Source organism: Musca autumnalis, unplaced genomic scaffold, assembly GCF_047663935.1.
Source record: "Musca autumnalis isolate F117 unplaced genomic scaffold, ASM4766393v1 scaffold_4, whole genome shotgun sequence".
In the NCBI taxonomy this organism is placed as follows: domain Eukaryota; kingdom Metazoa; phylum Arthropoda; class Insecta; order Diptera; family Muscidae; genus Musca; species Musca autumnalis.
The window spans coordinates 30,625,095-30,650,971 of NW_027411977.1; the positions used below are offsets into that span (position 1 = coordinate 30,625,095).

The 25,877-nt window shown below is 32.8% G+C and overlaps 2 protein-coding genes across 2 annotated transcripts; both read right to left on the reverse strand.

Annotated features, from left to right (window-relative positions):
• Window positions 1-8,738: 8,738 nt before the first annotated feature.
• On the reverse strand, window positions 8,739-11,775 carry LOC141403859 (uncharacterized). Its single transcript, XM_073986902.1, has 10 exons — window positions 11,133-11,775; window positions 11,024-11,074; window positions 10,840-10,968; window positions 10,653-10,772; window positions 10,524-10,583; window positions 10,044-10,418; window positions 9,849-9,968; window positions 9,685-9,753; window positions 9,175-9,243; window positions 8,739-9,108 (listed from the first exon to the last, which is right to left on the reverse strand). Exons 1-10 carry the CDS (start codon window positions 11,490-11,492, stop codon window positions 8,872-8,874), a joined length of 1,590 nt encoding a protein of 529 aa, XP_073843003.1. The 5' UTR covers window positions 11,493-11,775; the 3' UTR covers window positions 8,739-8,871.
• A 2,266-nt stretch (window positions 11,776-14,041) lies between these two features.
• LOC141403986 (uncharacterized) lies at window positions 14,042-18,354 on the reverse strand. The gene is made up of 9 exons (XM_073987133.1): window positions 17,730-18,354; window positions 17,616-17,663; window positions 16,547-16,924; window positions 16,244-16,366; window positions 15,734-15,814; window positions 14,827-14,904; window positions 14,638-14,772; window positions 14,506-14,565; window positions 14,042-14,441 (listed from the first exon to the last, which is right to left on the reverse strand). The coding sequence occupies exons 1-9, from the start codon at window positions 18,066-18,068 to the stop codon at window positions 14,232-14,234; spliced, it is 1,452 nt and encodes a 483-aa protein (XP_073843234.1). The 5' UTR covers window positions 18,069-18,354; the 3' UTR covers window positions 14,042-14,231.
• Window positions 18,355-25,877: the final 7,523 nt, after the last annotated feature.

Here is a 25,877-nt window from a genome sequence, read left to right on the forward strand (position 1 = left end):
ATTGCTAAAAGTTACTGAAAGAATTTTTCCCAGCAACATTTGGCAAGTTCGATCAGCTGTTTTTTAATCATCTCCTAATGGCCAGTTGCTCAATGTTTATCTTATTCTTGTGGAAAAATACTATAAATATTACAATTCAGCTATATTTATTGATTATTTTATTAATATATTCATTATTTTTTATTTATTTTGCTTAAAATTGAAGAACTTTTTCATTGCTTTGGAGTTAGTTTTCCTTTCATGCATTGACGCCAATGTTTTTGTTTTAGTAATCAACTGTTATCTTGCTAAAGTTTACTAAATGCTGTCTTTTTACTTTTTTCTCTATTTTCGTATCAAAGAGTAAAATCTCTCTTACTCTCTGAAAACAAGTTACTAAATAATTATTACTGAAAAAGTAAAAAGACACAACTATTGTTTATAGGATCCCAGTGCGTGTGGTTATGAAAAATATATACATTTCTTGTTTAATAAGTGGGTATAAAAAAGCAGGTAGAAGTGACATTATTTGGAATTTTTTTCTTTTCAATATTTAAGTTGTTTATAAATCTATAATAATATGCAAAATAAACAACGGTTATTAAATATTTTCTTTTTGTAATTGTAATGAAAGGTATGTGAAACGTATTTAATATGTTCAGTGTCGCCAATGAATTGTGCGTTCTTTAATAATTGGTGTCCGTACTTGTTAATTTTTTTCAAAATCAATTTTCACAATAAATTATGAAAATAGTTAATATCATTTCATAAAAAGAAAGGGTTTTTTACCAATTTCCATCGAAACATCCTGCACATATTTGCACTTTTTGTTTTTATGCGATATTTTGACTTGCATGTATGTACAGATTTTCTTTCATTCAGAATGTCAGAATATAGTATAGGGTCACTTTCTGGCGTTTGGGTATAATTTGGAGTTTTGGTATATTCTAAGACCTATAGTAAAATTTTATGGCGAACAAATTTCTAGAATATTTTAGTCTGATCCGATTACATTTTATAGGAGATTTTAAAGATTTGTGGAAAAAGGGACCAAAAGGACCCCTTTTATGACTCGCATGAGGGTTAATTTTTTTTAAGAAAAATATTCCTTGCATTCTTGTCAGTATAGTTACCAAAGACATTATACAAATACAATACAATACATTATATCAAATATTTCCAAAACTGTAGAAATGGTGGAAGCTTGCAACCCTATTTTAGTTTCTTGGTTTTTGGCAAAATTGATACCAATATTTTCTTGGTATGTAATGCAAATAGAGATTTCTTTTCTTTCGTAACTTATAGTGAAATTTAGCAGAGAACATTTTTGTCTTTGACGGCATTCTTCTAAAATGATGCTTTGTATGACAATTTTGCCAAAACACACATGAAGTACGCCCTTAACCCTAAAATGTGTTTATAATTTTGCATATTTCTGGAGTTTAGGTAAGGTATAGAGTTTTGGTGTATTCTAGGACCCATAGTAAAAATTGATGGCGAACAAATTTGTAGAATATTTTGATCCGATAAGATCACATTTTATAGGAGAAGGGACCAAAAAGACCCCTCAAATGACCGCCTGAGGGTTAAATAATATCAAAAATGTAACTCATTTTCATGGTACAATAATACAGGTAGCATTATCATGCCAGCTGATGGTAACATAATGTGTCAATCGCATTGAATTGATGTCAAATTTTGACATCTTATGTTACCAACAATTGCCGATGCGGCTACCTGTGTATTTGTACCATGCTCATTTTTAGAGTTTTGGCCAGGATTTTCGGAAAAGAACTTTATTATATAAACACAAATTAAAAAAAGTTTCCATTAAATTTAATCACATTTGAGCTTACTTCATCCGTTCTCGATTTAATCCAATGGCATCAGATTTTCTTTCATCATCCTAAAGTGGAGTACACACGATCAGTTTTGACTGTCAGTTTTGCTGAAATAATCGGTTGCTTGCCAGTGTGGCCGTTTACTTTTGTCAGTCATCAGGCAACCACAAAATATTTTGTGGTTGCTGGACGGTTGGACAGTTATCGATAATTCCGAAAAATCGTCAGTCAAAACTGATCGTGTGTACCCCGCTTAAAGTTATTTTATGTTGCCTTCCCATCACTAGTTCAGCTTTCGACAAGGACACCAACTCCACTCCATTAAAAATTTCCGTCTCGTGAATTACGGCAAAAATGTTCGCAACTTAAGTTGTTATTTCTTTATTTTATAACAAATTCTTCGAAATGTATACACACTTCTTTATCTTTTGAAGAAATGTGTAGGGATCAACAAACTGTTTTTTTCTTTAGGGATCTCTACAGCAACTGCTTATAAAATGTATCGAACGGAGTGCATTTTTCATAACTCTGTTGGACTACATCGAAGGATGTTGTGAAATCATAACTCCAAATGCACAACTTCCAAAATTTTTTGCTGGGATTATATTGAATAATTACCACAAATCCGCCATTTCTAATGGGTGTTTTACACGATATGTTATTTTGCATATGTGTTGTCACTTAGCGTATACATTTTGTATATAAAAAGTGACAGCTCATATGTAAAAAACATATCGTGTAAAGTACCCATAATAGTTTCTTATGTATTTTTCCTGTTTTCTTTGCAAATGTCGGTTGGCATAATAGTACATTTAGACTATGCTGGATTTAGCAAACCCAGTGGATTTAAGTTGTCATTTTGATACAATATATGTCAAATAAAACCAGATAATTGCTAAATTCAGCATGGTCTAAATCAGGCATTACAGTACTAATGAAATGTCAATTGGTGTGTAGTCCACTTAAAAATACTGCACAAATTCGCTGTGTGATGTAAAGCTGGCAAAAAATCGATGGCACTATCGATAATATCGATTGTTATTTAAAAAATCAAGATCGATAGATAGTTTTGCCTATCGATATTATCGGAACAAAAAACCTAACCTAAAATTCATTAAAATAAATAGAAATTTCGCTGCTTTTCGATAACCAACACATTTTTCGCAAAGTAGAATGTATTTTATTATATTTTTTATAAAATAAAAGCAATTGTTTATTCTCCTTTACATTTCTGTGAACTCCTTGTGCAAAATTTCAAGAAAATCATTGACATTTCCGCCATTTTCATCTCCAAATCAATGGTGATGACAACTTAACGATAATATCGATAGCAATCAATATTTTAAAACATTATATCGAAAATATCTAATGTTGGGAATATCGATGGTTTGCCAGCTCTAGTGTGATGTGTCGCGTGACATTTATGAAGTCGAGACGATGTCAATAAAAAGACATGCTGCATTTATGAATTCGCGACAATGTCATTTGACACATCATACTGCATTTATGAAGTCAGCCAATTCCTTTATTAATACCTACCTTATGAAATTTTGTTGAAAAAATTATGTGAATCGCTTTATTTTTGGAAAACATTTTTGACATTTCACAGTTCTGAACTGGTTTTTGTTGTATTTCTTGGCTGATGCATCTACCTTGGTAATTCTGCCATGGTCAATGGTCTGTTCCAGAACTGCAACAATCTACTATTTTTAGCCTTTACCTAATTAAATGCGTGTTGCGTGTGCGTTCAAAAATACAAAAACAAAATACATGTATTTGTTGTTGTTTTCAATTTGAAATACATGTATTTTGTTTTTGTATTTTTGAACGCACACGCAACACGCATTTAATTAGGTAAAGGCTTTAACTATTTTCTTCGATAACATACATGGTATAATAAGCCTTTACCTATTCAACTGCGTGTTGCGTGTGCGTTCAAAAAAACAAAAACAAAATACATGTATTTGTTTTTGTTGTCAATTTGAAATACATGTATTTTGTTTTTGTATTTTTGAACGCACACGCAACACGCATTTAATTAGGTAAAGGCTATAAGAAGGTAGTTTCATGCCCACAGCTGATTTAAATTTTTTTTTAAATTTTGAATTTGAAGTACGTACATTCATTGTCAAACTGAATTTGACGCAGAATGATTATATGTGTATGTATGTGTTTACATGTATGTAGTACAAATGTCAGTTAAAATAAATTTCCTATTTCATTTTTTCGAATTGAAACAAAAAATTGGTTAAAAATAAGTTTCCTTTCCGGTGGTCAAAAAGTGCAAGCAATATTTCATTAAAATTGGTTGATATTGATTTATATGATCCCGCTGTTAGTGGTGCTATGGATATTAATCAAACTTGAAAAAAATCTTGAAGAAATCCATCCAACGATGGCCACAGTATTCACCCAGGCAGCATGTAAAGATTTGGATAAACTTTATCGCACTGGTTTATGTATTCTGGAAGCTCGATGTTGTTCCTGCCACTAACGAAGAGATGTCAATTCCCTCAAGTTGAACGTTCTGTTTGAGCAAACTCGGAAAGGAAAGGAAGCCACTTACAAATTTGGCCGACTCTGCTCTTGTCAAGGATTTCGGTGAAGAAACTCGAGCTTTGGATGACGTCAAGGAACAGTTCATACAAAGCAGTTAAGATGTATTAAGATGTACTGTTGATGATAACGGTTTTTAAACAACACTACCAAATATAAGACTTACCTATGATAGATTTAAAACAGCGAAACAACATTTGTTATGTTTAAGTTTTTTTTATTAATAAAAAGCCACCAAAAATTAACAAGATCTATCAATATAGAATTGTCCTAGCCAATTGTGGAATGGTGGTGAATGTTTGTATATGTGTTTGTTGTTGAAGATGATGGTTCGGTTCAAACAATATTGATCATAGGCAATTAGTTGTTGTTGTTTGCAAAAATACTTGGGTAACATAGAGGTGATTCAGATTTGTATGACGATTGACCTTGAAGAAATAAAAAATTGTTGTTGTTGCTGCGGTTGAGAAGTTTGAAATTGATGTGGATGCTGCTGTTCAGAAATTAATGAATTCTTTGATCCAACCTGACCTTGTGCATTCAATCTTCTTGAATCGAATGAAATGTAAGATTCCCTCTTCATTGTCTTCTGCTAAATGGCGTATTTCTTTTAAATATGTTCCGTGTTGTTGCCTTTGTACATGTTCTGCTGTTATTGAGGTTTAAGGAATCGTCCACAGTATCTATAAGTTAAGATAGTTTAGACTAATTGGTGGCAGAAGTGGTTATTAAAAGAGCGCTTACCAGCTCGTGGATTTGAAGAAATGTTCAATATTTTTTCTTTAATTTTCTATATCTTTTTTTATAGACTCTTTAAACAATTACCAACAAATGTATGTTTATTAAGAAATGTCATATCGTAATATTGTTGTTTTGTATTTGACACGCTCCCGTACATACATACAGGGTTGTATTTTCCCAAATTTGACAGATGCGACTACCTTTTATTATTCTACCATGGATAACATAAAGGAAAAATTGTTATCGTAGTAAAAAATAGTAGCTTCTAGCAGGTTCTGGAACAGAGCACAAAATTTTCTTTGTGTTGTTGGCATGGTAGAACAAATACAAGGTAAAGTTAATACTACAACAAATACAACTCGAACAACAACCACAAAGGAATTTGTTTTTGTTTGTAACGTTACTCCAGTTGTATTTGTAAACAAAACAAGGAAAAGACTATAAATTATTGGAATTTAAAAAATAATAATTTTTCACATTTGGTTGAATATTTTGGAAAACATGAATAAAAATTCGTTACATTTTCAATTTTTATGTTTCCACATCATTCCACTAAATTCATAAAGTAGAATTCTTTCTTTCGATCAGCTGGGCTGGGGCATCTACCTTTCTTATTGTACCATGTGTAGATGCCTCAGCCCAGCTGATCGAATCTAAAACGTCAAAAAACTATGAATTCGCCATGAAAAATCAAAACAAAAAACCATATGATTCGGTAAGAAAGAGATAGCATGTCTACACTTTTATAGACAAACAAGCGATAAAAAGAGACAACAAGAGTCCACTCGGCGAAAATTTTGACAGTTTACATTAGATGCCTCAGGCCAGCTGATCGAATCTAAAACGTCAAAAAACTATGAATTCGCCATGAAAAATCAAAACAAAAAACCATATGATTCGGTAAGAAAGAGATAGCATGTCTACACTTTTATAGACAAACAAGCGATAAAAAGAGACAACAAGAGTCCACTTGGCGAAAATTTTGACAGTTTACATTACAAAAAAAGCTGCTTTGTTGTAGCAATTCGCCGATGCATCTACCTTTCTTATTGTACCATGATTTTGACATTTAAAATCTTCCATGGTACAATTAGAAAGGTAGATGCCTCAGCCCAGCTGATCGAATCTAAAACGTCAAAAAAACTAGGAATTCGCCATAAAAAATCAAAACAAAAAACCATATGATTCGGTAAGAAAGAGATAGCATGTCTACACTTTTATAGACAAACAAGCGATAAAAAGAGACAACAAGAGTCCACTTGGCGAAAATTTTGACAGTTTACATTACAAAAAAAGTTGCTTTGTTGTAGCAATTCGCCGATGCATCTACCTTTTTAATTGTACCATGAAATCTTCGTTTTTCTTTGAATTCGCTTGATGAATGACCTATTATTGGGTCATGGTCCTCTAGCAAGCGAATTCAAAGAAAAACAAAGATTTTAAATGTCAAAATTCATAAACAGCTAATTTATTTTCAGGTAGATACATACAATACATTTTCCGAGAAAAAGTTGTTACCAAGACCTATAGATGGTCGGCCATTTAGAGTTCTGTCATGGCACAATTACCCAGGTAGTGGCATCGTAAAATTTTGAATATGTTATGTCAAAACTTTCTTTATGTTGTTGGGGAAGTTACAACAAAAATAATTTTTTTTTAAAGGGATTTTACTTTTCATATTCGATCAGCTGGTGTGATACCACTACCTGGTAGTTCTGCCATGAGTTCTGTAAACAACTTTTGACAACATAATAGATTTTATATAATATGTGTGTTCGTTTACTCAAAATTTGTACAAATTGTTACTGGATGTTTTTCGTTTACTCTACAGTACAATACAAAAAAGCTTAGTTGATTGCAAGAAGTTACTGGACTTGCACAAATTATTGAGTAAACGCACACCTAATATTTGATTTGAGTTTTTTTGACAATAATATGTGTGTTCGTTTACTCAAAATTTGTACGAATTTTTACTGGATGTCGTTCGTTTACTCTACAGTACAATGCAAAGTACCTTAGTAGATTACAAGAAGTTAAGGCCTGCGTACATAAGCTGCTTTGCCTGATTGCCTTGCTTACCTGCTTCATTTCTGACGTAATAAAAATAATAGAATAAAGACGAAATTTCGAACTGGGTTGCCATCAGTTGGAAATTGGGTCGGCCTTCTTTGTTCTTTTATTTTTTTATTGAAGCAGCAAAGCAAGGCAATCAGGCAAAGCAGCTTATGTACGCAGGCCTTTACCGGACTTGTACAAATTGTTGAGTAAACGAACAAACCTAATGTTTTTGACAACAAACATAACAATCAGGTGGGCATAGTGTCCAACTGTATAAACTGTGATTGTTACCGTAGTTATTTTTGTTTGACGAAACAGAAAATACCAGCTGATCGAACTTGAACATGTAAAAAAGCATAGAGTTTGATATAGCCATAACGTAGCTACGTTGTCGAGAAATTTCGTTAGCCCGCAGCCACATGACATTAATTAGAGTGATTTCATTACAAAAATTGCATAAAATTGGCCGTTCTTAGAATTAAGGCCTGCGTACATAAGCTGCTCTGCCTGATTGCCTTGCTTTGCTGCTTCAATAAAAAAATAAAAGAACAAAGAAGGCCGACCCAATTTCCAACTGATGGCAACCCAGTTCGAAATTTCGTCTTTATTCTATTATTTTTATTACGTCAGAAATGAAGCAGGTAAGCAAGGCAATCAGGCAAAGCAGCTTATGTACGCAGGCCTTTAGTTCTCCACTACAGCAATTTCATGAAAGTTCTGTAGTGTGGACCGGGACTATTGAATTCGATCTAGGGACGCATAATTTCATAAAATTGTTTCCAATGAACAGCGATTTAGATCGAGTTCCACACTATGTCGATGGTCAGACTAGCAAGGTTTCTTGAAACCAATTTCGTTAAAGTTTCTTTTCAGACTTAGTTTGAGTCTACACACGTTAGGCCGTGTTTATATTATAGCCTTTTGCAGGGTTAACCTTCTTAATGAGGATTTATTTGACGTTTACGCAAAGGAATTGGCATTTGAAACCCAGTGGGTTTGTTAAATCGGGTTATATATAAACGTACTATTAACGTGGAATTTTTTGCGTGTCCTCTTTATATTGCCATTCAAGTTTGTTGTGTTTCTCATACCAATAAAAACAAAACAAACATACATAAATAAACTAAAAAGCAACACAAAATAATTAAATTAATATTAATAGTTAAATTTTCACTATTTCATTAATTAAATGTTTTTATTAAATATGTTTATGCTTGTTTTGTTGTTAACGTTTGCTTGAGAAAATAAAAATGAAAGAAAAAACTTGCAACGAATAAGAAGAAAAGGGAACACAACAAACACAAAAAAACATGTACATGGGTTTCACTACTTCATACCCCTCGCCTACAAACTTGACGTTGCCATGTTGAAATGGTGCTAGTCTGACCATCGACTATAACAATTTCATTTTAATTAATCATGTCCCGGTCCGCACTTTGTAGATTGATTTGAATTAAATAATTTCATTATGCTATTTAGCGTGATTTCATTGAAATAAGATTTTTTGAAATAATTTCATAACTTAGTTCTGGTCCACACTAGAGTGAGATTATAGCATGAGTATTTCTTCGTCAATATTTTTATTCGACTATCAAAACAATTGCTAGCAAATGTTAACACTTCGACTATTCTTCATTGAAAATTTGCTTGTTTTTACTGGATAAATGTAGACATGTAGCACGTAAAACGACACACATTAAGTACACGAATTTTCATCCTCCGCTCTACTTGCATTCAATGGATCTGAATAAATTTCTTGTCTATCTTTTTGGAACGCCTCATATAAAAGTTTTTGTATTCCCCAAACTGTATCACGTCGTATTTGTTCATCCTTCATGCTACTTATTTCAAATGACACCTGTTTACCCAGCCAATCATAATTTGTGTTTTTTTGTGGCTTCTTATTGAGTTGGTTTTGATTCACTGCAATTTTCTGAAATGAAAGTAAAATTAAGAAATAGTATTTGCTAGAAAGTGCAAGGCATTTAGCGGGGCTTACTCTCGTTTTGATATTTGAACGGGATACTTCAGATCTTCTTAGACCATCAGCTCTGTTGATAACTCTTTTCTGCAATTATAAAAAATTAAAATTAAATTAGTTAAATAAATGGCAATTGCAGTACATCAACTGTGTGCTTTGAAGATATAGATGCAAACAGCCATAACTCAATATCCTCCTGATCAATATCGACCTAGCTATCTGGAAGCCAAGAAAATTGGCGCTACTGACACATGACACGAGTGATACCTGTGGCAACGACAAACATTTGAACAAAGTGTTTAAGTCCCCGTCCTGAGGTCTAAAACAGGATGCGTACTTGTGACCACTGGACAATTTAAACAAGAAGACTCATTGCAGTACCAGTTTTGGGTGTTACAAGAGAATAATTCTAATAATCATATAATAGATCAGACACTCACAATCTCGCTTGTTAGGAAAGGATCTTCTGATGCACAGCAGTGATGACCTCACAATATTGAATATAATGAACTAACAATATTAACTCACCTTTTTATTTGCTGGTTGACTTTCTGGTTCGCCATATATGACTTCAATATTCTCATCTATGTATCTAGTCTGAAATAAGAAACATTTAGTGTAGTAACGGACTAACGTAGCTAAATATTGCATATAATACATATTAATATATCTATGGAACAACAATTACTTACATTCGCATTATGTTCATCATTTGCATCATCTTCACTATTGACGTCAAAAGTTTCTTCATACACTACATATTCATTCAATGGGTTCTCATCTCCATCACTGTTGTCACTATGCACAGAAACCTGCAAATGAAACATTTCTCAAAGCTTGAAATAGGCACCTCATCTCGGATTTAGAATACATCTTATCTCTCTTACCGGTGGACTATGATGTGATACAGCAAAAGATGGTATTTTAACGACAGTATATGGACCCAAAAAATGTAATTTGTTAAAGCACCACCACTTTGAACTCAGATTTCCCTTTCCCATCCTCTTTGCCACTTCAATATCACACAATTCCTTTGAATATTGCTTCCTCAGATTCTGAATTTGCTTTTTGACTTCATCTACAGTTATTTCTTCATTATATTTCTTCAGTTCATTGCAAATGGTAGAAAGGGAATATTTTCTCATATCAGAATGTGTATATAAGGGAATATTAACATTATATAAATTTTCATGTTTTTTCAACAGTTTTATTAAAGCTTCTATGCTTTCAGTCGTCCATATTTTGTCCACAATAAGAGGCTTCTAAAAGAAAAAATTCTCACATTAAAAATCGAAATTCAATGATTTGAAACCATTGTTCTAATTTCATACATATATAAAATCAATCCACGAACAATATTTACTTACCCCTTTATATCTGTATATTGTAGCAAAACCCTCCTCCGCACTGTTATCATTTTCCGTATGCTATAAAATAAGGCGAGTTTAAATACCAACAAAAGATACACATGTATTCAGGGGATTCTTATTACATACTTCATTCAGATAGGAAACATCAGGCGAACTGTCATCATCATTTGCTGAAGTTGTAGTTTGATTCGTTCTTGTAGATTTTACATTACATAAAACCTCTGCACTAATAGAATTTTCCAGGATCTGTAAGATGTATGAGAATACTAACATTAAATATGTACAAGTGTTAATGTAAGTGCTCATATCGTACTTCATTTGCATAGGTAACATCCGCCGAATTCTCATCATCGTGCTGGAAATTTTGTACATTGGGATCTGGTTTAATTTGTTTCTTTCCAACAACTTTCTGATCCTGTGTTCTTTTGTCACTTTCTGAAATCTGAAAGATAAGTTTAGATTTAAAAAAACACTCTATACAGGTGGTCATAACATACTTCGTTTATATAGGAAACTTCCATGGAACTCTCATCGTCGTTTTTGGTAATCTGTGTATTTAAAGAAGGTTATATTTGTATAACTTTTGTAAATCCATTACTTACATACCTCCTCCTCTTCGCATTCACTGTCACCAAGTTTTCTTGCGATGATGTGTGCTGCAAGGAACCTTAATTGGTTATAGCACCATAACTTTGGGATATATTCATATGAATTCTCATTCGCCAAATTTATCCTTCGAATCTCTTGTGTGAATTGTACTCGAAGATTTCTCCATTTACGCTTTATTTCAGTCATATTAAGGGATGGATCCATTCTTCGTAACTGTTGCAATATTTTGTTCCATGCCTGTTCCTTCTTCTTCACGCTTAAATATCCTGTTGAATTTAAATTATAAAGGCAAGGGTTGTCCTTAACAAAATGAACAAGCTCCTGAGTAGTTTCATGACTCCAACGCTTTGGCTTCATTTCCTGCTAAGAAAAGTTTCAATTGCTCACTAGCAAATCGGTAGGTTTTTTTGTCTTCTAGTTTTCTTTTAAACCGTTAAGCGTTGTATTTACAATATTCAACTTTACATTAAACATTCAAAAAATATTTTCTCTGAAACTTTATTTTATGAACTTTCATGAAATTAATTAGGATGCTTGAAAATTTGCCAACGTGAAATTTCAGAGCGTTGCTATACATAAACAAGTCGACTTTCAATTTATCGAAATCGATTATTTTCTTAGAAAAAAATCGAAAACACCACAGTTGGTCTGTTCCAGTCATGGTACAATTACTTAGGTAGATGCCTCAGCCCAGCTGATCGAATCTAAAACGTCAAAAAACTAGGAATTCGCCATGAACATGGCACAATTAGAAAGGTAGATGCCTCAGCCCAGCTGATCGAATCTAAAACGTCAAAAAACTAGGAATTCGCCATGAAAAATCAAAACAAAAAACCATATGATTGCTGGTGGAATAAGAAGGTGTTACATCAAATCATACCAAACGTCAAAATTGTTCACAATAACGCATTGCTGTGAATTGCTTGTTTACGTTTTGTATGTGATTTTATTCACAATAATGCATTTTGACAACAAATGTGATAATCAGCTTTTTTCCCGTTGTACCTGTATTATGCTAAGTTTACATTTACGAAATCCACTCGATTTCATCTGTCAATTCCATAGCTCAAACGTCAAATGAAATCTCATCTGAAATTCATTGTATTTCATCTGACGTTTAACCTATGGATTTGACAGATGAAATCGAGTGGATTTCGTAAATGTAAACATAGCTTTATTGTGCCATGGCTGGGCTGAAGCATCTACCTATTTCATTGTGCCATGGGCATGGTACAATTAGAAAGGTAGATGCCTCAGCCCAGCTGATCGAATCTAAAACGTCAAAAAACTATGAATTCGCCATGAAAAATCAAAACAAAAAACCATATGATTCGGTAAGTAAGAGATAGCATGCGATAAAAAGAGACAACAAGAGACCATTTGGCGAAAATTTTGACAGTTTACATTATGTGTGTTCGTTTACTCAAAATTTGTACGAATTGTTACTGTTATGTTGTTACTGGATGTTGTTCGTTTACTCTACAGTACGTTTACTCTACAGTACAAAAGACCTTAGTCGATTACAAGAAGTTACTGGACTTGTACAAATTGTTGAGTAAACGAACACACCTATTACAAAAAATGTTGCTTTGTTGTAGCAATTCGCCGATGCATCTACCTTTCTTATTGTACCATGCCATGGGCCAATAATACAGGTAATGCAAAAATTCATAAACAGAGGGGGAAAATTTATTTTCGCCGTGACGGCATTTCTTTGTTGTCAATTAAGGTATTCATGGTTCACACATGCGCAACAGTTGCTGCAATTTTACAATTCCGTTTTCTTTTCACATTCTGCAGGGGTGGAAAGAAAAGTAGCAAACAAGGGAAGAAAACGCACGAAAAAGTCCTCACATCTCACATGATTACCTGAATCCAGCCAATTTTACCCGTATGTATGATTCTCATCCGAATTAATCTATTCTAAAAATTGCAAACACATAATTTTGAACCTATTTATTTCACTAAAAACATAACATTTTATTTTTTATTACATTTGTTTTGGTACATGAATAGTACATGTTTGTTTACAAAGTGCGTTTGTTACAAAAGCTCTGTTCCTTTACGTTCAAGAATCTTCAAGTTTTACCACTTTTTACTCGTCGTTTGAAGCACCGCGTTAGTTTTTATTCACAATTTTTTTTGCACGAATTCAAAAGAGAAATTTTTGAGCGATTGTCCAATTTTGCCGGATCTAACGAGAAAAATCCATATTTGCGGCCATGTGTTCGTGCAATATCAAATATACTAATATTTGATGTTGTAAGCAATGTCAAAGGATGCCTCTATCTCACGGTATATAACATAGAAATCTTGCATTATCCGTTCACGCACGGCTTAATTTTTTTTTCTGGCTCAAAGGCCGATTTTGTTTGACCTTCGTTTTCTGGTCAGTATAGGTCACGATTGAACACGAATGTAAACAAAACGAAACTAAACAGCGAGCTCGGCCAACGAGGGTTATGTTTCGTTTTGTATTGTTCCTATGGAAAATACGAAACGAAACGATTGGAAATTTTATTTAAAAATACGTACTCTGCGCACACGCAGAGCTTCGCCCTAAAAGTTTTCATTTCACATTTGGCCTGTTCCTGTACTTTATAAAGTGGTAAAAGTCGTAAACGATTTTCATATAAATTTTGTGTACGGGAACGCAAAACGTTTAAAAGTGGTAAAAATTGTAAAAACTTTTTTGTTCTGGAACAGAGCTATTTTCATAGAAACAGAATTGAGCCCCAGGTCAGGTGGTCAATTCTATTTGTATGAAAATGTGAAATGAAAATTTGTATAAAGGAAATAAATGCCAAATGAAAAAAAAATTATAAAGAAAATATATGTATGTATTTCATTTAATGTTTTCATAGCACAAGAATCCAGCCCCAGTTTAGAAACGAAAGACAAGGATATGTGTACATTAAACAACAGAGGGAACTATTTATTACATTAACTATAGTAGTAAATACAAAGTTAATAAAACGAAGATAGCATTGGCTACTAAGGCCATCAGCTAGCGCTTTTATAATAAGACTAATTACAGAGGGAACTAATTAAGAAATTTATAATAAAAATTAACCAGTATATATAGTTTTAATAAGCTCATTTATTATTCAGCGGATCTGGATAATTCTTTCTTTTTTCTCTCTGGAAAGAGTCATACAAGAGCTTTTGAATACGCCATACTGTATCACGTCGTACTCGTTCATTCCTTATGGTATTTATTTCAAATGCCACTTGATTACCGAGCCAATCATAATTTTTGCTTTGTTCAGATTGGATATTAAGTAATTTCTGATCCACTTCAATTTTCTGAAAAAAAAGTAGACGTATATAGGCAATTCTTGAAATACACAAGATATTTTGAATGACTTACTCGTTTCTTCATATTTACCGGATGTACTTCTGAGCTACTAACTCTTTTCATATGTGTTGCCTGCAAATGCAAAACAAAGTAAAACATAGCAGAAATTATTAAGAAGCTTCGGTTTCAGAAATTGTAACATACCTTCTTATGGTTTATTTTACGAGTTTGAGGCTTGTTATCTCGAAGCTTATGTTTGGTATTAGACGTAGAAGCCACCATTTTTTCGTATGGCTCAGGTAACGCTGTAAAGGGGTCATTGTTCTGCATATCATCTCCCTGCAAAAATGGACATATTTTTATTTTGACACAACATGTTAATAAAATACTTACGGCTTCGTTATGAACTTCCTGTACATCTTCAGGCTCATTACATTCAATTATTTCTGCATCAATATAATAAGATTTTATCTGTAATAAAAAATAATACATGCGGGTAATCAAATAAAGTTTTAGACAATAATGGCTAGGGTCAACAAAATATTAATGAACATTCTGATATGGTGGCAGATGCATGGAAATAAATACTGGGCATATGAAAATTGAAATAAATAAATAAATAAAAAAATACATGTTGTCAATTAGGGAACTATCTAATCCCATAGATAAGAATTTTAGAATTTTCCGTAATAAGGAAAAATAAAAAAATCCCAGCAGATCATTATGAGTTATGTGACATAGGCTGGTAGGCGATCACAAGCGAAAAGGTGGGTAGGCTTTTAAATTTCATTTCGCCCTATGACAATTTAGTTAGATATTCACCTTTATGTGTGGACGCCACGCGTTTGTGGAAGTCAAAAATGAGCTCTCAAGTGGAACAATTAAATCTCTAAATTTTTTTAAATGCCACTAGACAGTATAGATATCGTAATCGATGCGGATGCAAGTGCAATACAGTAGGACTGTCAGAAGCACCTGTCAGAATAGCGCCCTGAAATTACAACAGGGTGCCTCCTCATGACACATTTACATGAAGAGACGAAGATATTGTCGTTACATCATCCCACATGGTGGATAGGAAACGCAAACCACGCGTGACAGGTAGGATCTTCATAATCTAGAGTTACAAAATATAACTGCATTATTAACAAGCCTATCAGACAGAATTGAGTAGCCTCAATTGAGCAACGTGGGACACAGCTTCAAATGTCTTTTCTATCTGACAATTGAGGAAAAAATACAATTTCGATTCACACAATGTCCAATTGACTTTTAAAATTTAATATAATTATACACTTACCTCTTTTTCCTCACATAATGGTTGTATAGCAGGTTCCGTAAATGTGCCGTCAATGGTCTCTTCTAAGTAAGGAGATATTGACTGGAATAGAAAACAAATAAAATAATTAGTCAATATAATATAAATTATTAATACAACAATCAAGAAAATTATAAACTTGGCAAGAGTAGTCTAGTTTAGGGGGTCTGCTTGAGTCATTTTCTTACTTATACAGCAGGTATACCTTCTTATGATTACAATAACGATGCAGACTTCTTGGGAGGTACGTTCCATACTTTTTCGAGATACAGACATTCAAACATACGACTGTTCCTCATTTTTGATTAACCGAAACAAATTTTTAATTTGATACGGAATGGACGGTTTTTAACCCGTTAGTCTCATGATACATGAACTTTGATTGGTCCCTATGTGAAGTCGCAAATTGGCTGCATAAAAACACTTAACTGGTCAAAATGGAGACCTTAACTAGACTTGATCCTTACTTTTATCATTTCCACATATACTTACATCTTCATTGTATTCTGCTTGCACAACTTCCTCTTCACTATGCCCATCTTTAGTGTCCTCATACACCATGAAATCATTACATGGATTTTCGTCCTCATCACCACTGTCACTGTATTCGGATATCTACAAATGAAAACTCATAAGTTTAAAGCAAAGTATTACTGGTCTGCTCTTAAAATATTAAACAAAATTGGTTTGTTGTGTGTCGGAATCCATGTGAAAATATCGTAACAGATTCCAAGTTTTTTCTGGAAGTTGTTTTAACATGGCGCTCAACGAACCGATTATGACGACACTTCTTACCTCACTTAAAGATGTACTAACTCCTGATGAATATGTTTTCTTTACGACCGTATATTTTCTCAAAAAATTTAAACGGTCAAAACACCACAACCTGGCCTCTTCCAATCGTTCACCATTGCTCTTAGCAATTTCCATATCACGTAATTGCTGTCCATACTGTATTCTTAGGTTGCGCATTTTTCTCCTGACCTCATCTACAGTTATACTTTTGTTAAATTTTTTCAATCTATTGCAAATTTCAATGAGCGAATTGTCTCGCATATCTTGATCCTTATATAGGGGACTATCAACGTTATATAAATGCTCATATTTTTGATATAGTTTAATTAATGCTACAACGCTTTCTCTGGTCCAGAGTTTTCTTGTATTTTGCGGTTTCTAAAAAAAAACAAATGAGGAATTTTATTAGATATTCAAACTAACATTTACTCCAGAAACGGGAGGTGTATGATCTTATCCATTGTACTCCCAAATAATTAAAATGTCTTTAAATACAAACGGAACTTCTTTCCTTTTGTAACCCTGTAGTTTTTTTTAAGATTTAAGACTTTCCCCTATGGACAGGTGCAAATGTCGGGCAGGGAAACAAAATATCTTCTAAATTTGCTCTGGCATTGATTTGATCATTTTTGAACCATCAGCAATAGATGTAATTTGTATACGTAGTTATTTATTTATGGCTGGGGAGCCTATACTATACTTTGTTTTTGCTTAAAAATTGTTAATTACTTAATAGTTTTAAGATTTTTTGTTTTGCAGAATATGATTTTGTAGTAGTTTTGCGCATTGCGATGTTTATTGGCTTAAAAGCTTTAATCGCAATAAATGAATAAATAAATGCTGCCGGCCTTTAACAAGGAAACTTCATATCTTTGGAACTATACATTTCCAGAAGAAAATAATATTTCGTTGAAATCAGTACAACATTGTTAAATTTTTCTTAGAACTGTAGTTAAAGGAAATATAAGCCATACAAACTTGCAAAGTGTTTACAAGCATGTTTCCAAAAATGATAGACTAGAGCTGAGCAAACATTGAAGAATCCTTTCTGGATCAAATAGATAAGTACCTTTTTTCTAAACTTTGTTTCGTTAGCACATTTACGACTCTCGAATTCCTGAAAATATACAAGTGAATACAAACATCAATTTAATGGCTATATGTTCTACAAATGTTCCATTACCTCTTCATCTTCTTCTTTGCTTTTCTTAGCTACGACATGTTCTTTAAGGAAGCCCAATAAACTATAGCACCAAAGCTTTGGAACATATTCATTCACTTTGTGGATCATCCGAAACTCATGCATGAACTGCACTCTAATATTTCTCCATTTACGTTTAATTTCTTCGATCGTTAGTGAAGAATCTATAGACTGCAACTGTTTCAATATGTTACTCCAAGCCTTATCCTTCTGTTTCAAACATGAATTCCCTCCTCCTTTTACATTATAGAGGCAAGGATTGGATTCAACACAACGAATAAGCTCCTGTGTTTTTTCATGATTCCATAGTTTGGGCTTCATTGTAATAATGTTTTATTAGTATGCACTTTTTCACTTGTACGCAAATTTTATTTTAATCTGTTTTGTTTTTATTTCTTAAATTGTAACCGTATTTTATTGAAAATCACAGCAGTCACATCATGAAATATTTCACTATTGAAAGTATATTTTTATTATAAAGTCTTACTGAAACGAAATTAGTTGCGAGTTTACAAACAGAAAAATTCTAGAGTGAATGCAATTTCATTTGTTGTGTTTCACATGCCGAAATTGTTGAAAGGTAGCAGTGATTAGAGTTATCATTTCTAACAGAATTGCTTTGCTAATCACCGAAAAATGATAGCACTGGTCAGTTATTTGTTTTTTGAAACGCAAATAACAATAGGTCTGTACGATAACTCAAAAGTTTGTACAAATTTGTACAAACTTTTACAAAATGCTGTTTGATAACAAACTTGTTCAGTAAAAGAGAAATGATAAGTGCTTACAAGTAGTTGCAAGAACTTGAAAATACTTTTTACTTGCGAAGTTATCGAACAGGCCTAATGATGAAATTATAAGGTGGCGTAAAACGTGGTGGTTTCAATGTGTTAATTTTTTTGTGAATAAATTTATGAAATCGCAAACAAACATTTTGACATATTGAAGAATTTTTGGCCAAAACAGAGTTGTTGTTGTGCTACTTACGTGAACTTGTACATAGATCTTGCACATACCTTATTTTCAGATCTTGGTGTTAAACGTGAACAATTTGGCTTTGTTTGTGGGGGATAGTTTTCGAAATCCATTGGATTTCAAATGTCAATTCCATTGCGTATATGTTGTATATATTCGCATTTTGAAGTATAGGCTATGAAATTGATATTTGAAATAGTGTGGACTTCGTAAATCTAAACGTACTAGGTGTAAACACCCTAGAATAATTAAAATAAATTAAACAATGAATTGTTTATTGAATAAAACATAAATAAAATTGATTTATTGCTTATGTAAACCACGTCACTATAAAAATGTCCTTCTAGGGAATTAACGTAATGCTTGGTTTACATTTACGAAATCCACTCGATTTCAACTGTCAATTCCAATTCAAATGAAAACTCATCTGAAATCGAAAAACTGGGCATTAACGGCCTGTTTTTGTAAAAATGCTCGCCTGTCACACGAACCGTTCGTAATAAAACGCATACGTTCAAAATTTGGTTCTTGTAAAATATTACGAACCATTCGTCTTTATCTAAAAGCTTTCGTCTATTTCGGAAAAGCTTTTATATTTCAGGGTTTCCGTAATGCTTATTTTGTGAATTTTGAATCTGCATCTGTAGTTAATATGTGTTGCTTGATGGCAACCCCGACAAAGAATAAAAAAAAATGAACAAATTTGTCAAAAAATAATTCGCACAATATGAAGAATCGGCGGTACTTCTTCTTCTGTGCTTCTGTGAAAATAAATAAAATGACATTGCCCACCAGTTTTCATGTGTTTTGTCCCATTTATTACTCAAATAATTAAATTTTTATTCATAACGATGGGTCCTTTCTATTCGTTTATTTCTGACGTATTCGTTCGTCTGATTTTGTTACGAGAACCAACAAATTACGAATATGAAAATAAGCTATCATTTGTTTGTCACAACAAACGTCAATTGCTATGAAAACCAAAATGGGTTTTCGTTCATGAAATCGACGAACGAATGGACAAAAACTTTTTACAAAAACAGACTGTAAAAATTGGAATTGAAAAATGTGTACGTTTAACTATGGACTTATGCTTGGTTTACATTTACGAAATCCACTCGATTTCAACTGTCAAATCCATAGGTTAAACGTCAAATGAAATCCAGATGAGATTTCATTTGACGTTTGAACTATGGAATTGACAGTTAAAATCGAGTAGATTTCGTAAATGTAAACTTAGCATTACTTTCTCACATCCATAAAACCGAAAACCGCGTTATTTCTATTTATTTCAATAGATTTTAGGTTAGGGGTTTTTAATCCGATAATATCGATAGACAAAACTATCCATCGATATTGAATTTTACAAAATTATTGATACTATCGTTAGTGCCATCTATTTTTGCCAGTTCTAATGTGTACCCTGTTTAAATAGTGGAGCTGGCAAACTATCGATATTCCTAGCATTAGTGCTCTGTTCCAGACAGAACCTGCAAGAACCTACTATTTTTTACTGCGATAACATTTTTTCCTTTATGTTATGGAATAAAATAGTAAAAATTAGTATATTCTTGCAGCACTGGAACAGACCATAGATATTTTAAGCGGGGTACACACTAGAGCACTATCGATAAAATCGATTATTTATTAAAAATTAAATATCAATAGATAGTTTTGCCTATCGATATTAACGAAACAAAAATCCCCAACCTAAAATTCATTGAAATAAATAGAAATTTCGCTGTTTTTCGGTTTTGTTTGAGTGAGAAAGTAATACCCCGGTTACACTATTGAAGGTTAACCCACTGGGTTTAATAGATCCAGTGGGTTAATCTTTGCTGGTTACACTTAGCTTTTCGAGGATATAAACTGTCAGCTGATGTTTGTTTACATATACATACAAAATAACTAATAAAGTCGTGTGTTACACTTTTACAATTTTTTGTATGAGATATCTTCCCCTCTTTCCTCATATTGGTATATTTTACACACAGGGATACATTTTTGTATCATGGTATCAATCGTAATTTTTGTTAAAAAAGTGTCTAATGAAAAAAATAAATAATTTTATGATTTCCAAATAACTTAAGATTTATAAACTCCATAAAATCTCATGCGACCAATCGTAAACGTGTAAAACACGACAAACTCTGTTGCAAAAACAGTTGCAACTTTTGGTACTTTTTGAGTAGAGTTGGATTTTTTTGCACAAATACCGAATACAACACTGCATGGTATAAGTAAAGAGGTAGATTTAAATGAAAAAATCTATAGAACCCTTGTTTTTCTTGAATTCCTAAAACGTCAAAATAAAAGCAACAAGTGGGTTTGTTTACAATGCATTTTTTGAGCATTTTTATAAAAAACGCGAAAAATGAATAAAGAGTTAAGTTTTCTCCACATAATCGAGTTGTGAATATGATAAACTGATTGTTTCAATGCAAATTTCACCAATTTCTTCCATGCAAATGGTCTAAAAATAATTTTAAAAATCATTTAATTCGATTGTTTTCAAAATTGTTTGGCATATTATTCAAACACCACACATACATACACAGTTTGTTTATATTGTTTTGAAGTTTTAGGCATACTCGAATGAAAAAATTTAAATTGACATAAAGCTTTGGCTAACCTTTCTTATTAAACCATGCAACACTGTATTTTTGGTGGATTTGTGCCGGATTTAAAATAAACCCAGTCGTGAGAGGATTTAATTTTTGTATGGCAAATCTGGTCAGATTTGACCAGATTAAGCAATAAATCCTCATGAAGTGGATTAACCCGGCAAAAAGCTGTAGTGTAACCGTGCTATAAGTCCGTAGTTACACGTACACATTCTTCGGAAAAGTAAAATGCATTTTTTTTTAATATTTTTATAAAATAAAAGCAATTGTTTATTCTCCTTTACATTTCTTCGAACTACTTTCGCAAAATGTCAAGAAAAGCATTGACATTTCCCCCATTTTCAACTCCAAATTAATGGTGTTGACAACTTAGCGATAATATGGGTAGCAATCGATATTTTAAAATATTATATCGAAAATATCTAATGTTGGTCCCGGTCCACACTAGAGTGATTTCATTGAAAAAATTGCATGAAATTATGCGTCTCTAGATCGACTTCCATAGTAGAGAAAAATCATAAAATTGCTGTAGTGCGGAATTCGATTTAAGAACTCCTAATTTCATGAAATTTTTTTAATGAAATTCACGCTAGTGTGGACCGGGACTTTGGAATATCAATGGTTTGCCAGCTCTAGTACGTCAAAGGTCATACTGGAGTGGTTTCATTGAAACTTTTAGGTATTTATAGATCGAGTTCCCCACTACAGCAACTTTAGCTGTGTTCCAGAACTAAAAAGTTTTTACAATTTTTTACACATTTTACTCGAAAAAGCGTTCCCGTACACAAAAAAGTTGTAAAATGTTCACTTCTCTTTAACAAAAATGGTGCTGAATGACGCTCTCTTTAAAAACTTTTTACACGACAAGTAAAAAGATAGGAACATTGTTGCCGGCGTTTGATTGGCTGATACGCCGACTTTGACATTTGTTCCAGTTTTTTTTTACGTATTTTCCATTTTTCCGTTCCCGAACTATTTCAAAAAAACGTTTGTGTGAGAACAAATTTTTTGCAGTCCTCTCTTTTACGAGTTTTACTATTAAAAAGTACGGGAACGAAGCTTTTATGATATCACTCTACTGTGAAACTCGACCTAGGAACCCTTGTTTTTATGAAATTGTTTGAATGAAACACTCTAGTGTGACCTTCGACTACACACGATCTGTCGATTTTTCGGAAATATCGATAACTGTCCAGGAACACCACAATATTATGTGTGTTCGTTTACTCAAAATTTGTACAAATTGTTACTGGATGTTGTTCGTTTAAGGGTTGTTTACACCATCTATCAATGTCGTATGAGATGCCAAATTTTCTACCTGCGAATGTTGTACACATAGTGTAACCACTATGAAAATTTTCATCAATCAAAATGATTTGGCAACTCATATGTAATTTTTTCATTTAGGGAGCGCTCTATTTGATACGGCATTCTCGTATGTAAACATAAATTTATCAGCTGTTTTCTGACATTCTCAAACAAAAAATGAAAAACAAAATCTTTTAAAAAAGAAAATGGAAAGGTGTGTATATTTAATTATTCAGTAAAGTAAATAAATGGCGTTTATAATATTATTTTCAGATCGATTGGTCGAAAGAAGCCGTCTTTGAAATGATTGTTTGGTGGCAAAAACATGAATGCCTCTATAACTCCAAACACCAATTCAGTTTCCTTCAACCAAAATTAAAATTTGCGCAAAATTGCAATTCAACAATAAATGTAAATAATGATAAAAACAGCTGTTTTTATATTTTTAGGTTATGTCATACGAAAATAACACTTGTAGGTATGAACGCACAAATTGAAAATTGTATGGATGACGTCAATTTTGACAAACATAGAGAATGTCGAATGGGTGAAAGAAATGGCAGCTCATATGACATTGATAGATGGTGTAAACAGCCCTTTACTCTACAGTACAATGCAAAAGACCTTAGCCGATTACAAGAAGTTACTGAACTTGTACAAATTGTTGAGTAAACGAACACACCAATTTTGTGGTTGCCTGATGACTGACTCATGGTTCACACATTCCCAACAGTTGCTGCAATTTTACGATTCCGTTTTGACCGTTTTTCTTATGTTTAACAGAAGGCTTGCATTTTTTAGAATTTTTGTAACAAACGTACTTTGTGAACAAAAAAGTACTATTCATGTACCAGAACAACTTGAATTGCCTGTAATAAAAAATAAAATTGTATTTTTATGAAATAAAAACGGATGAATTCGGATGAAAATCAATCATGCAGGTAAAAATTCTTCAAAAAATGAGTGATGCCAGAATTTCCATAATTTCATTGTACGTTTTCTACCCACGTTTGCTACTTTTTTTCTACCCCTGCAGAATGTGAAAATAAAGGTCAAAACGGAATTGTAAAATTGAAGCAACTGTTGCGTATGTGTGAACCATGAGTGACAAAAATGAACGGCCACACTGGCAAGCAACCGATTTTTTGAGCAAACTCTTGTGCCAGACAGTGAAAATAACACATGAAAATTTTTTAGCTTTTAGGAGAGAGAGGAGGTGAAGGAGCTCCCTTTCTCCCTTCTTACCCATAAGCTCAAACCATTTTCATGAAAATTTTCATAGTCTGGCACAAGAGATAACTGAACGTGTGTACTAGAGCTGGCAAAACAATCGATGGTACTATCGATAATATCTATTATTATTTAAAAATCCAATATGAACGGTTGGACAGTTATCGATAATTGCAAAAAATCGTCCTTCAAAACTGACAATGTGTACTGTACATAAGTACATCGTACATTGCAAAAAATCGTCCTTCAAAACTGACAATGTGTACTGTACTTAAGACAATGTGTACTGTACTTAAGTACAGTACACATTGACAGTTTTGAATGACGATTTTTTGCAATTATCGATAACTGTCCAACCGTCCAGCAACCACAAAACATTTTGCGGTTGCATGATGAATGACAAATATGAACGGCCACACTAGCAAGCCCCAACAAAGCTGTCATTTAAAACTGACAATGTGTACCCAGCTTTAAGTACAGTACACATTGTCAGTTTTGAATGGCGATTTTTTGCAATTATCGATAACTGTCCAACCGTCCAGCAACCACAAAATATTTTGATGAATGACAAAAATGAACGGCCACACTAGCAAGCAACAACAAAGCTGTCATTCAAAACTGACAATGAACCAGCTTTAGTTTCTATTCATTTCAATAGATTCTATGTTAATGGGTACTTTACACGATATGTATTTTACATATGGGTTGTCACTTTTTATATACAAAATGTATACGCAAAGTGACAGCCCATATGTAAAATACATATCGTGTAAAGTACCCATTAGCTGGGTACACATTATGCTTGTTCCAGAACCTGCAAGAAGCTACTATTTGTTACTACGATATCATTTTTTCCTTTATGTTATCGGAAAAAATATTAAAATTTAGTAGATTCTTGCAGTACTGGAACAGATCAATTGTCAGTTTTGAATGACAGCGTTGTTGGTGCTTGTTAGTGTGGCCGTTAATTTTTGTCATTCATCATGCAACCACAAAATATTTCGATAATTGCAAAAAATCGTCATTCAAAATTGCTCTGTTCCAGAACCTGCAAGAAGCTACTACTTTTTACTACGATAGCAATTTTTCCTTTATGTTATCAAAAAAAAAAAGTAAAAATCATGGTATAAGTAAAGAGGTAGATTTAATTGAAAAAACTCTATAGAACCCTTGCTTTCCTTGAATTCATAAAACTTCAAAATTAGTCCCAATTTACATTGGGACTTAGTAAACAAAAAAGCAACAAGTGTGTTTGTTTACAATACCAATTTTGAGCATTTTATAAAAAACGCGAAAAATGAATGAAGGGCCAAGGTTTCTCCACATAATAGAGTTGTGGATATGTTAAAATGTTTGTTTCAATGATAAGCTGACGAATTTCTTTCATATAAATGTTCTAAAAACAATTTTGAAAATCATTGAATTCGATTGTTTTTAAAATTGTTGGCATATTATTCAAACAGCACACACACATACAAAGATTGTGTATATTGTTTTGACGTTTTAGGAACAGTCGAAAGAAAAAAATTAAATTGACAGGAAGCTTTAGCTAACCTTTCTTAATAAACCACGATAAAAATTAGTAGATTCTTGCAGTACTGGAACAGACCAAATGTGTACTGTACTTTATGCCATGTTCATACCAGCATTTGAATCACGTCGTTCGTTCTCAAATTACACGAATTAACCCGTTCATACGACATGGCACACAATTCATAGCAACATGATTCATATTTCCATACTTTTTATTTACTGATTTTAAAGAAAGTTCCGTCCAAAAAGTAAAATTAATTGATATGAACTGAAAAACTATTTGTCCTTCTTTTGGTCTGTTCCAGTACTGCAAGAATCTACTAATTTTTACTATTTTTTCCGATAACATAAAGGAAAAAATGTTATCGTAGTAAAAAATAGTAGTTTCTTGCAGGTTCTGGAACAGAGCATTTGAGATATCTAATTAGTATTTAATTATTGGCCTGTTCCCGTACTTTAT

What these genes read in the sequence shown, in the direction of transcription:
- LOC141403859 (XM_073986902.1), bottom strand. Translation starts at nt 11,492, where the DNA reads ATGAAGCCAAAGCGTTGGAGTCATGAAACTACTCAGGAGCTTGTTCAT. An exon ending in GTGAATGCGAAGAGGAGGAG is followed by an intron (nt 11,075 to 11,132) that starts GTATGTAAGTAA and finishes TTAAATACACAG; the next exon opens with ATTACCAAAAACGACGATGA. An exon ending in TATCACATCATAGTCCACCG is followed by an intron (nt 9,969 to 10,043) that starts GTAAGAGAGATA and finishes TTTCATTTGCAG; the next exon opens with GTTTCTGTGCATAGTGACAA.
- LOC141403986 (XM_073987133.1), bottom strand. Translation starts at nt 18,068, where the DNA reads ATGAAGCCCAAACTATGGAATCATGAAAAAACACAGGAGCTTATTCGT. An exon ending in TTAGTACATCTTTAAGTGAG is followed by an intron (nt 16,367 to 16,546) that starts GTAAGAAGTGTC and finishes TTTCATTTGTAG; the next exon opens with ATATCCGAATACAGTGACAG. An exon ending in GTAAAATAAACCATAAGAAG is followed by an intron (nt 14,566 to 14,637) that starts GTATGTTACAAT and finishes TTGCATTTGCAG; the next exon opens with GCAACACATATGAAAAGAGT.